The 13234-nt window shown below is 40.3% G+C and overlaps 1 protein-coding gene across 1 annotated transcript; it reads right to left on the minus strand.

The window, feature by feature from the left end:
- Positions 1-4887: 4887 nt before the first annotated feature.
- LOC127131111 (uncharacterized) lies at positions 4888-6009 on the minus strand. The gene has a single exon (XM_051060044.1). It carries the CDS (start codon positions 6007-6009, stop codon positions 4888-4890), a length of 1122 nt encoding a protein of 373 aa, XP_050916001.1.
- Between the last annotated feature and the right edge of the window lie 7225 nt (positions 6010-13234).

Below are 13234 nucleotides of genomic sequence, written 5' to 3' on the forward strand. Positions count from 1 at the left end.
GCCTCCTAAGAGGTCTTTACCTGCTTGGCACAAAAGTAAACATTCACAAGCATTGCCTCTTAAGGAGGGCTTCAGACAGGTGCCTGCCCACATAACAGGACAGGTCTTCCAGACTACATGAAGTCAGAGAATTATACCTAGGTTAAGAAACCCACAAGCTAGCAAAGCAAGTTCAAAAGAACTCAAAGCAACTTAGGTACCTGAAAAAATCTAAACCAATCAGTTTACAATTTAAACAAGCAGACAAACAACAGTCAATCACACAGACAGACAAAGCATCATGCAACAATGTGCAAGGCACAAGCCAATAGGCACAACACAAATGACTTAGCATCAACCTACAAAACAACTCAATATTAGCCAACATCAATCAACTAATCAACTCAAATGAGTGAGCCACTCCAATCATGGCACTGTGCATCTTAACCTGAAATCCACAATCCAAACAGTGAATCCAAACCACTAGGTCAAAGCCTAGGGTAAAAAGTAGGTCAAACATTCAAAACAGAACATGAAATTTGACATGAATCAACTTCATTCAATCAAGAACACATTCCAAAAGGTCCCATATCAATATCATTAACCAAAAGTATTTCATGAACCAAACATGGCAAGGTATGCAAATTGTGACCACATTGTGACATCAGAAGCAATAAATGCACATTAAATCAAAAATGATTCAAATAATCCTGGAAAAATTCATGAGTAAACATAACATACAACATGATCATCACACAAAAAATTAGAGGCATGGGACATCATTAAGCATGGCAATCACATAGCATAAGTCAAGACAAGCACAACAAGCCCATGTGTGACACAAATTATCACACCAAGTTAGCATAGGCATAAAACAGAAATGGTAATTGGTAAAAACCTCAAACCAAAGCCAAAACAACACTCAACATGTCTAGAAATAGTATGCAAAAATTCAGAAGCATTGGATAAGAAACAAGAATTTTGTGATCAGATGAAGTTCAAAGCAAAGTCAAAGCTCAAATGTGACCAACCAGAATGAAAAATCTCAATTAAATCATAAATGATCCCAAAAATTCCAACAAAATTCATGCTCATTCACAACATCTATAAAATGCATCACACAAAAAATCAGGGCAATTGGAGATCATTTGGCATGGCAAGCACATCATTCAAGTTGATCATCACAAGGTGTGACACAAATTGTGACACCAACTTAGCACATTCATAAAACAGAAATGATAAATGGTAAAAATACCAAATCAACACCAAAATGTCAAGCAATGAGTCTAGTTACAGCATGCAAAATTTTAGAATCATTGGATCAAAGACCAGCATTTCACAAATGTATAAGCATGGCAAGGTATCAATAGGACACATGATCAAATACCCTAGCACAAAACAAAATCCAGCCAAGCACAATTTTGGAAAAAATGATCAAAAAATAATAGACAGAGCAAGGAGCAAGTAGGAAAAAATTGGGATCAAATTGATGCATTTTTCTATTTTTTATGATTTTATGAAGTTGGAGAAAAAATAAAAAAAACATGTGAAGCAAGCATATGAAATAGGAGGGAAAACATGAAAACAAATAATATTTGAACATATTGGTGCAGTTGGGAATCAAAATCAGGTTAACATTCAAACTTGGAGCGCGCCAAGGTGCAACGCACCGTTTCACTAAACCTAGGTGGCAGTCAAAGCGCACGGTCAACACAAGGGACCAATCAGAGCGCTGCATGGCAAATGAATCAACCAATCAGATCTAAGCCCTAACAAACACATGCTGAAATTGTGATTGGCTAATGCTGAAAACAGTTAGGGTTTGCTTTATATATGCCATGCTAATCACTCTTTTAATCATGCTTAAGCCAATGGATAAGTGTAATTAACATTTTGGAGTGTAAGTGTAAATTTTCTTTTTCACCCTATGTATGAAATGCATGGTGAATAGTGCACGAATTCTGATTCATTTCCACTTAAATTTTGGTTTTGGAGCCAATGGTAATGGTAAAATGATCAAGCCATGTACCAATTTTAAATTTCAAGTTTTCCCTCCAAAAATCCAAGGAATTATCAAATGATCATGTGAATATAATTCATGTAATGCAATGTAGAATTTGGAAACTAGAGGTTAAGAGAAGAAAAATGCAAAAAGAGCCATCCCAATTGGAGCTTTGGTTGAGAAGTTATGTCCATTTGAAGTCCAATGCATATTTTATCAAGTTTTGATCATATCTCCTTAACCACCCATGAGAAATTGATGATCTTGGACTTTTTGGAAATGGGAGAGAAAGATCTACAACTTTCATGTTCAACAAAATTTCATTTGAAGCTTTCTTGATGATGTAATCTTGAGTTGAAAACCTTTCCATTTTTGGCAAATTTGAATTATAGGTCACTTTCTATTTTTGGAAAGTTTTGACCTGACTTTAAATTCTTCAATGTTGATGTTTGAAATTTCAAATGAGACTTGTTTGAACATGAATGAAGTATTTCTACTCACTTCCCACCTCCAAATCCAACAGTTGACCTGACAGTTGACTTGACAGTTGACTTTTGTTGACTTTTGTGGTTGACAGATGACCTGGTCATGCACAGATGATTTTGAGCCTCAACCACTTGATGAAATGCCACCAAAATGAAACCCTAGCTTATATAAGCTCAATAAAATCATATGATGATCTCCATCTCAATAAAGACCTCATCTCTTTGCAGAACCCTGACTGGTAGAACGCAACTGATTAGGGTTGACCAGAGGTCAAAACCCTAATCCCCAGGAACATGGTCAGGCACAATGAACCTCTTGTTGATGATAAAACCATGATGATGGTGATATACTCTGTCAAATAAGATAATACTCATCCTCCTTGAGGAATCAATAAACCCTAATTGAAGCACAAACCTCAGATGATTAGTGATCCATTCATGAGACCCTCAGGCTTGCATCTCTTAACCTCTAAATCTTCTGAGAAAGACCTAGGAGGATGACCTGCCTATTCTCTCATGGCCGGTCGGGAAGTTTTTGGAGCAATCTGTGTGGGAATGTTTGGGGTAAACCACATTTTAGGCGGGTAAGAGAAACCCGATGGCACAGTTTGGGCAGCATGAACCGTCTGAGGATACTGTCCTCCAGCCCGAGTATTGGGAGCCTGAGGTGCCCTTGTCTGCACATGCTGGAGTGCAGGATTGGTAGATGCGTAGGTCAGCATGGGCGTGGAGGTTTCCCTAGGATAACCAAATGGAATGATCAGGAACTGACTTGCGCTCACAGCTTGAGCAGTCTAAGCGGGGATCTAAAAATGGAGGCGCGAGCCTCGGTAGCCATCCTCAGAGTCAGGGGTGTCTTCAGGGACCTGACCTTGGTTGGCCTCCGGATTGGCAGCATCAATTGAAGGAGTTTGGACAGTGGGGACACCTCACGGGAAACTAGTGTTTCCAGCAGCAGTAGAAGCAGAGAGAGCCAGGTGAGGGAAGAAAGCCCCCCATTGGCGAGATGAGCAGCAAAGTGTGGGGGCATTCCCCACGGGTAGGAAGCAGCAAGCCTAGTCGGGTCAGCAGGTACCAGTTGACGGTTCCCAGTGGTTGGCACCACAGTCTCCATTGGAGTTTCGACGGTAGTGCCAACGGCAGTAGTAGGATTGGTCACCCCAACAACATGGGTGACATTGGCAGTAGTAGAGGCAGGGGCCCTCTGAGCTTGGAGAATTTCCAGGATGGTCTCCATGTTGCCCCTGAATAGGTTCATTTCGCCTTGAACCTGGGCGAGGGATTCACGGAGAGCGGCATTGTCAGCTTCGTACTCAGCCATTATCTTTGATTTGTTAGAGCGCATGAAGTATTGATGATGAGTCGTCTTGTTGCTGTGGAAAAACGGCGAGAGTAAGCATTTTGTTTTCTGGTGGCTTATGACAAATAAATGCATGAATGCATATATGTATGCGAAAAGATTGATGTGTGCATATATTTTTTACATTATATTCATTTTTTTTGTAAAGGAAAAAAATTCCAAGGAATCCGTGAGTTGGTTTATAAAACACAAGAAAATACAAAGCATAAAGAGAGACAGTTTATGAAGCCAATAACTGAGAAACTCTTTTATTTAATATCGAGAAGACGAAATACAAGTACATATCACAGACCTACCCACTGGGCTACAAGAGTCTCAACATAGACCCTATCAGACATCAACCTAGTGAATTACAAATAATACTTAAAGAGCAATAATTAGAAACATCTTGATAACAACTCTTCGTAATAAGTCTGAGACTTCGGGGATAACCATGCGCCCCATTTTCCAAATATCGCACTCCCTTCAGGTGGTACGTCGTGATCCAGTTTGCTTGGAACGCTGCTCACAACTATTTTCTCTCGGTTGGGGAGATCTTCAGGATGCCTATTCACTTGTGTGTTGGTGTCTTCCAGGTTTTTATGTGACTGCTCTTTTAGCTCACGAATCTCTTCTAGTCTATGGTTTAGCTCGTACAGATTCTGGCGAAGGGTGACTTTCAACTGCTTGGTGCGGCTTTTCTCATCCTTCAGCTCTTTCTTGCAAGCTTCTAGCAGACTTTCGAGTTTCTTGGTTTGTTCCACGTGATCGAGCTCCGCTTTGCTAGCCTGGTATTGAGTTTTGGCTAATTGCTTCATATGGACTGTCAAACTGGCGTATGTCCCTTTGAGTGTGTCACCCACTTTGAGCCTTTTGAATACCTCTGTTTGCACCTCATCATCTGCTTGATGAACCCTATATCTCTTCTGATTCAGATTGAACTTTAAAGTTTCTTTCTCCAAGGAGATCTTACCAAGGCTAGATTTGAGATCAGCATTCTCTTTCTTTTATGGATTTGATAACCTTTTTCAATTCATCGACTTCTGAATTTTGATGGATTACTGGTTCAAGAGGCTTGACATTCATGGACGGTTCAGGCGGAAACGGTAACAAAATCTCACTAACTTTGTCTTTGACCCATCTAGAGTAAGCTTCCTTGGTGATGCCATTCTTCTTACCCATTTCTGCTCTTCCTTAAGGACAAATCGCTCCCAAGCCTTGACAATCTTCTTGATTAGTTCTGGCTCTTCGACCCCTTCATTTAAGACGAAACCTTCTACACTCTTGAGATCGGGCTTGTCCACCATAGGGTATCCCAGTTGTCGTAGTGCTAACCTCGGATTGTAATTGATTCTCACTCTTGTACCAAGAAGAGGTACATTAGGAAAATCCCCACAATTGAGGATAAGCTTGACACCGTCGTAGATTCGAGAATACCAAGAAATTTCTTCGGTGTTCAAGGACATGATCTGCTGGGACCACTTCAAGTTGTCTTTGTTCTTAACAAAAGGGAATTTGTTAGGTAGATGCGAAATAAACCATCTATACAGCAAAGGGGCACAACAGACGATGGTCCATTTCTTCTTCTGAGTCCTCACATGGATGGAGTAGTAAGTATTAGCAAGAAGAGTAAGAATAGGATTCTGAGTTAGGAAGATATGAATAGCAGCCAGATCTATGAATTCCTCCATATTCGGAAACAATACAATCCCATAGATAAGTAGAGCTAGGTTGGCATTGAAGTTCGTCCAACTCCTAGCTTCGGCGAAGGCAATAGCCTTGTCCAGTAGAAACTTGGAGGTGAAGCCATGAATTCCACCCTTAGGTTTCAAGTTTAATTCCACTTCTTTCTTTCCTATGTGTAGAGCTTCAGCAAGGTCTTGATATTTGGGAAGTTCCTTAGTGCGAACATAAGGCACTTGGTTCTTGATCCTAATACCCAGCATGTGTGAATAGTCTACCAATGTAGGTGCCAATTGGTAATCTTGAAATGTAAAGCATATCAACGAAGGATCGTAAACTTGCACCAGAGTGTGCCCATCAATGATGTTGACTTCGGTGTTCAGAATGCCCAAAAGGTTACCATAAGACGCCTTGAGATCATCTTTGAGTCCCAGGTCTAAACGTGCCCCAAGTCCTCTCAAGACGGCCAACTGAGGTTCCACAAACTTGTAATTGTGAATGTTCTTTCTCTCGGGATTCATGCTTTGCTTTAAATGCTTGGTAAACAAACTGGACTCTTGGATTCTTGGAAAAGAAATGCTTGTGAAAAAGTTTTTGTCATGATGAATAATAATGTAATGATGGGGTGATATAAGTCACATGGATTCAAAATTCTGGTATGTTTTGAACAATCTGTATGTGCCACGTGTTGTAAGTTCAAAGGTCCGACGTAACATGAGTGGCAAGGTAGGTAAAGTATATAATTTCCTGCAATAAAAACCTATATCCCCCTCACAGGTGTGGACTATGCTCCAAGGTGGTCCCTAGAAGGTCTCCCAGAGTCATCGACTCGAAATGGAAATACCCTGCCGTAGTGAATACTCACAGGACAAAAGCACTTCCAAGTGAATCTAGTCTAGGTGCGACTCTCTTGACAACCTAACGCGCGAAACATAGGCGTACACGACTATCCACGAGTCTAACCTACTTGTATACTAAGCTCGGTTATAGAGCTTTCCTCTCATGTAGTCTATCCCATCCCAACAACAGTACAACAGATAATATCCATAATATAAAGCAAATAAGAAATGCGATAAATAAAAGCGAGTAAACCTATAAAGGTAAACACCTAAACTAGCGAGGGAACAACCTAAACTAGGCTCGACTCCTTTTAGCAATTAGGAAGTACTCCAAGTAGGGAAGTCTCCCCGGCAGAGTCGCCAGTTGAGGCTAGCGGAAATATACCCGAACGTATCGCACGCTCGAACATACAACAAATTCGCCATCGAACTTTATTTATCCCCAAAGGGAAGGGAAAACATCGATAAAACCCGGGGGAAAGAGATATACTGGGTAAGGAAGTCGGTTATGCAAGGGGAAGGTATTAGCATCCCAAACATCCATGGTACTCCATGGGAACCGTTTTGATTGTTCTCGCTCAAGTAGGTGTTAACTAAAGTTACTCGCAAAAGAAAGGGAAAGGAAAGGAATAGATAAAGAGCTCGGTGAGGATTAGGTCCCTCATGCCTATGTATCCTCATAGTGCAATGAGGAATTCAGAGCTTCGTAGTTCAAAGAACTAGTGTTCAGAGACGAAAAGAAGTGTGATCAAGGTATGGTCTGAACCAAAGGATTATGTTGTTTGAACTCCAACAAGGGGTGAGATATGAACCCAAGAGTAAACATATATGAACCAATAAGTGAGGGCCTACAACGATGTATCATGTACTAGAACAACCGAAAAAGAGGAATTAGGTGGTTGGGTTAAGGGCCAAACAACTCTTGGTTCACAAACAGGTACAAGATGGAGCACAAAGGTATAGTGTATTTGGCTCAAGAATAGGTATATCACATGAAGTGAATAAAGGTAGATTATGAATGTATCATGGAGATGAATGAAATGAAGTGACCGAAGTCACAGAATCAGATATTTGGTGATAAGTGACCGTAGAAGTATTGTTTGAAATCGAAAGGTGAAAGTATATTGGAATCTATAAGAGAAATGAGATTTCTACCATAGAGGGAAACAACTTTAACCGCTACAGGGTGTTAGCTAAAAATAAGTAATTAAGTGTTTGGGTTAAGGACCAAACAACTCTTGGTAGAAATGCGGACTATTTGTTAGGCGTCTTAAAAGGTTATATATGGAATTCCAAAGAAATGGTATTTCGATGTCAAAAGGACAGTATGTCACTGGGTGAACGACTTATGATCGAAGGTAGGTAATGAACAGTGAAAGATATGAATGAAGCCCTAAGGCGAAGGAGGAATAATTAGAAGTATGCTCGCCAAGGATTCGCATCCTCGTGCCTACGTATTCTCATCGTGTAATGAGAAAATCAGAGCAATCGTAGTTCAGAACTACGAGAATAGAAAGAGAGAGATATTTGTCTAAGAAATAGGGACTCACAAGACAAACACATCTTCAAGGAAGGATTGTAGTATTTGAGGGCAAGGAGTAGTGTATCACTTGCTGGGGGAATCGACAATTCGAGATCAAATCAGGATAGTATCTTGGATCCAATAAAGGGATAGACTCTTAATCAAATAGAAAAGTGGCGTCTTATCCAAAAAAGAATGAATTAAATGTTTGGGTTACGGGCCAAACAACTCTCGATTGATGAGGTGGACTGTCGTTAAATATTCCTAAAAGGATAGACAAGAAGTCCAATGAGAAGTATGATTGATCTCAAAAAGATGGTATGGATTGAATGAATGGCGAATGATCGCTTAAGAAAATGGATAAGGTAGATTGATAAATAAGATAGCTCGCGAAGAAACCAGGTTCTCCTGCCTACGTACCCTTATAGTGCAATAAGGAAATTAGAGTTTTCGTAGTTCATCCCACTAGGGCTGAAAGCAAATTGATTGGAGGCAAGAAGAGATGATAGAATGATTGAAATTGAAGTGAATAGAATGGATAGACTTGATTGTTGTAGAATAAGAATCACACTAAAGTCTATGGGTAAAGGTGGATACGATAAGCAATGAGCCAAATGTCTCGCACCCAAAGATATCCAGAATGAGTGTAGGAAAGCTCCAGTCCCATTCCTTCTTTACCATTTAAGGCTCGTGGCGTGTAACTCTTGTCTTAGCTTTCAAGTTGAGAGAGGAGAATCTTTATAGTTGTTTCTTGCATTGAAGATGATCTTATCAATCGCTCGATTCAAAGTGCACTAAATTCTATGAATAGAGGTGAATACGATGAGCGTTGGGTCATACGTCCCATACCCAAAAATACTCAGAATGGGGCTAGGAATACTCTAGTGTCACTCCTTCTCCATTACTTAAGGCTCGTATCGTACAACTTGATTCATGATTGATAAGTTACTGACGTAGTCCTTGCTTGTTGTATTACTTCATGAAGAGAGACTTGTCAATCGTATGATTAGAATTGTGCTAAAGTCTATGAATACAAGTGAATACGATGAGCGCTGGGTCATACGTCCCATACCCAAAGATACTCAGAATGGGGGTAGGAATATTCCAGTCCCACTCTTTCTCTATTGCTTAAGGCTCGTGTCACACATTTCTAACTTTGATTTAACAAGTTTTTGTAGATGCCATCTTTGACGTGCTTGAATAATTCGCTACTTGGTATGACTAAGGATGCCTTGATTGAAGATCTTGTCTTGAGGCCTCGAGCTCCACAGCTTGGAAAAAAAGCCTTATTAAGTGACCAAGGGTCTTTTGGTCACTCAATTTAGACTATGGGATTATACAAGTTCAAAGGATTTAATCAATCAAAAAAAAAATTCATCAATTTTATCATGGGTTTTATTTTGGTTTTAGGGAATTAGGTTAATTTTAATCTAGAAGTTAGTGATTGTCAAAACTATCCTAAGGGATCATGCGTTGATTTATTAAAATTGATTGAAAATTCTAAATTAGAGGTCCTAAGGGAGCATGTACATATTGGTCAAAATCTTGATTAAAATCCTATGTATAAGTCCTAATGGAACCTACAATTGTAAGGAAATGATTAAAGTTCTATGTCAAATTCTAATTCTAATGGGATCATGTCATTCTATCACTAAAATAACAAAATAAGCCCATAAGGGCAAATTGATCATTTACAACATATTCAATTAGGACCTAAAAATTGATTAAGTTCTAAAACCTATACTAACCTAATGTTTAGAAATTAATTAAATTCTAAAGTCAAATTAAAATTCTAACTAAATCTTTATGAAATCCTAATTAAAATCCTAATGAAAATCCTAATATCCTAAAAATCAAGATTTAATTCCTAATTGTCAATTATCAACCTAATTAATCTAATATTGTCCTAATTAATCTAATCAAATTGCAAAAGAAAAAATTAAGAACATAAAAGAAATGGAATTAAATGGGAGGTTTGAATTAGGAATTGGGGTGTAATCTGAATTTTCCTAATAGGCTGTAGGTGAGCCCAAAACAGTTTATTTGGGTACAAGAAGCCTATTCCAAAAATGAAGGCGGGATGTGAAACAGAAAAAACACATGGGCTGCGTCCGAGCCCAATGCCATTTCATCCCTTGCCTGGGGGTGTATGTTGAAAATGCAGTGTGAATCAGCAGAAAGGCCAATGGGCTTGGCTAAGCCCAATTCTCACTTCCTTTATTAACCTCTTGGGGGGATGTAGAAGCAGGAGCGGTGTATGAAATGTAATTTAATGGGCTTGAATATGCTAAGCATCACCCTTCCTGTTGAATTGTCCAAGTCAACAGATTTGAATTGGTTTTCAAAGGCACGCCAACTCTCTTCCTCAGCCTCACCGTCCCTTCGCCGTGAACCACCACGCCGGTGACTATCGCCGGCGAAGGTGGTGGCCTAAACCTAATTCGCCACCACCATTGGATGTACAAATGTATGCTAAATACAAATATGGAAACGGATTTGGGAAATAGTCATTGGATTGGTTGAATCAAACAGAAATATGGAAGAACCCTAGCCTTCTAAACTCAAATTAAACGATGCTTGGCACGAATTAATCTCTACTACTATGCGGCTTCCATTCCCTACCCTAAAACTACACTCTTGCAAGCTCAAAGTAAGAAAACGTCACGAAAAGGGAAACGGCTTACCGGAGAAGGCGATCGGAAAATTCAACATGTGAGTTCTTGAGCTTGATTCGTTCTCTTCTTCTTCCTCTTTTTTCTTCTTCTTCTTCTTCTGAACTTAGAAAATAATGAATTGGGATTGTTGTGGCTTAACTCAAGAAAATTGAAGCTTCAATGGCTTCTAAGAATAAGAGCTTTGAGTAAGGTGAGGGAAGAGAGATTGCGATAGTGAGAGTGCAAATTCGAGCAAATGCCAAGGGTGGTTGAATGTGAGTGGTGAATTCCTTAAATAGAAGTTAGGTTTGGAAACTTTGTTAGGTTTGGATTTAGGTATGGAGTTAGTTAGGGATGGCTTGAGATCAGTTGAACTTGACTCACTGAGTTAACTGAAAACTCAGTTAGTTAGGGAATGGAAACTCAGTTAGTTATGTTAGTTTATGTTGATTCGTGTGTGAATGATTTTGTCACTTGAAACTTCCTATTGAAGGTTGTGGTTAGATTGAGGTCATGTGGGATTGGTTTAGTGACCTGTTAAACAAGTTGCAGGTTGAGCTTTTAAGTGGCTTTGGCTTTGCACTTTAGATTGATGATTGGCTTATTATTCAGCTGGCTTATAGCAAGGTAACAAGTGAACTCATACACAACCTATCATAGATCAAAGTTTATGGAACTCCCTCTGCATATTTGCTTGTGATGTCAATTGTTGTTAACACTTAGGTAGCAAATGGTCAAGGCTTCGTATACTACTTCAAACTGCAAATGATTGGCCACAGTCCTACTTCCAATTGCCTCATTGGTTCTTGCCATGCTAGGTTATTCATCTTGTTGGCTTGTATATCTATGTTACAGCTTGGAATGGTTTTCCCTTTTTGTGCATTCTTCTGACCTTGCATTACATTATCTTGCTAGGTTTGTAAAGCAGTAGGCTAAATGAATGGTCCTATTGGTTCTGCAGTAGCTTGGTTCATGATGTTGGTTCTGACCTTGAGCTGAGTTTAAGCAGCATATGGTCTTGATTTGGCACAGTTGGCCTGTGATGCTGAAGCCTGGTTGTGTACAGCAGGTGACCTTGTCATTGCCTTATATGGTGCTTGGCTGCAACAGGTCGATTCACTGATATTTGCTTGGTGTTATGCTGCAATTAGGATTGTTGGCTTTGTTGGTGTAATGTAGTTAGGTTGGCTTAAAAGCTAGTATGTGCATAGCTTGATAGTTCAATGATTATGGCTTGCTGATGATTTACCACGACCTATTGTTACTTGCTCATTAAACTTCCAGTGTTATTGTTTGCTGCAGGTTGCATCACAAACCAGGATTGGCTCAAGGCAAGGCAATGACATGAAGTAGGTTTGGTGTGCAATGTGTTGTGGATCTTATGAGGCATGCAGGACAGTCATAAGGTATTGAATTGGAATATAATGCCTTGTATACCCTGTTGTCTCCTGATGTGAATTGTGGCTCGAGTTTGATGCAGAATGGCTTGATACATGTGTGCAGGTTTCTGTTTGGCAGCATGTTACTTCTTGAGTTGTTGGCTTGATGTTAGAAATGATGGCAAGGTAGGAATGACAGGTTGTTATGCATTGGTCATGGCTTGTATCGTGTAATGTTGTGCAGGACCACTTTGTTTGGTTTGCATGAGGTTTTTCCAGCTAGGTAGGATTGTGCATTGATGCTTCTGGTTTTGTTTTTGCAGGGAGATTGGTTCTTTGCTGCAGGCTTCATGAGCCTTTCTCATCATCATAAATTCAAGGCCAAATGCATGTATTAGTATGTCCAAATGGTTGTTGTCGCATTACGCGAAAAACCGGCGGGAAAAAGAAATAGAGCCGCCACCGTGCGTTATTTATCCCAAAGGAGGGAAAGGAAACGCTCGAAGTAAACCTGAAAAGGAATTGGTCTTACGACCAGTGATTGCAAGGATCGGGAGTCGGTTATGCGAAGGGAAGGTATTAGCACCCCTACGCATCCATTGTACTCGACGGGATCCACGCTCAAAAGAATAGAAGAAAGGTTGCTAAAAAGACTGCTCAAAAAACTGCACAAAACTGGAAGGAAACACAGATGAAAGACGGAGAAAGCGGACTCGGCAGGATGTCGCATCCTGGGCCTACGTAGTTTGTCAAACACAAACATCAGAGTCGACGTAGTTCGGAGATAGGGGAAACGTGCTCGCTAGGATGTTGCATCCTATGCATACGTATCTTCTCTAACCAGAGAAAGAATCATAGCACTTGTATCTCGGCTAACGCACGCCAAAACGAACACAGAAAGGGGACGCTGAGACGTCAAACACACTGGAAACGGAATGCCAATCGCTGGTCTTACATCCAACTCCACAAAAGAAACAGGAAACCGAAGGCCAATCGCTGGACTTACATCAGACTCCAAACAAACAACCACAAACGAGGAAACGGAATACCAATCGCTGGTCTTACATCCGACTCCGAACAAAGAAACGCAAACAGGAGGGTCTCGATTGCAACTAGGGCAAGAGAAAGGGAAGGCTCAATCGCAACGGGGGCGAGAGAAAAGGATCACAGTTAGTTGTTAGTCAAACTCGACAAGACATCGCATCTCGTGCCTACGTATCTCATATGAACATGAGAATCAGAGTTGCCGTAGTTCGGCTAAACGCACGCCAAAACAAAACACACGCAACAAAACAAAAAGGGGTGCCCAGAGAGATCAACTCATCTCCTGCCTACGTACCTCATCTGGTATG

Source organism: Lathyrus oleraceus, chromosome 3 (assembly GCF_024323335.1).
Source record: "Lathyrus oleraceus cultivar Zhongwan6 chromosome 3, CAAS_Psat_ZW6_1.0, whole genome shotgun sequence".
NCBI classification, from domain to species: Eukaryota; Viridiplantae; Streptophyta; class Magnoliopsida; order Fabales; family Fabaceae; genus Lathyrus; species Lathyrus oleraceus.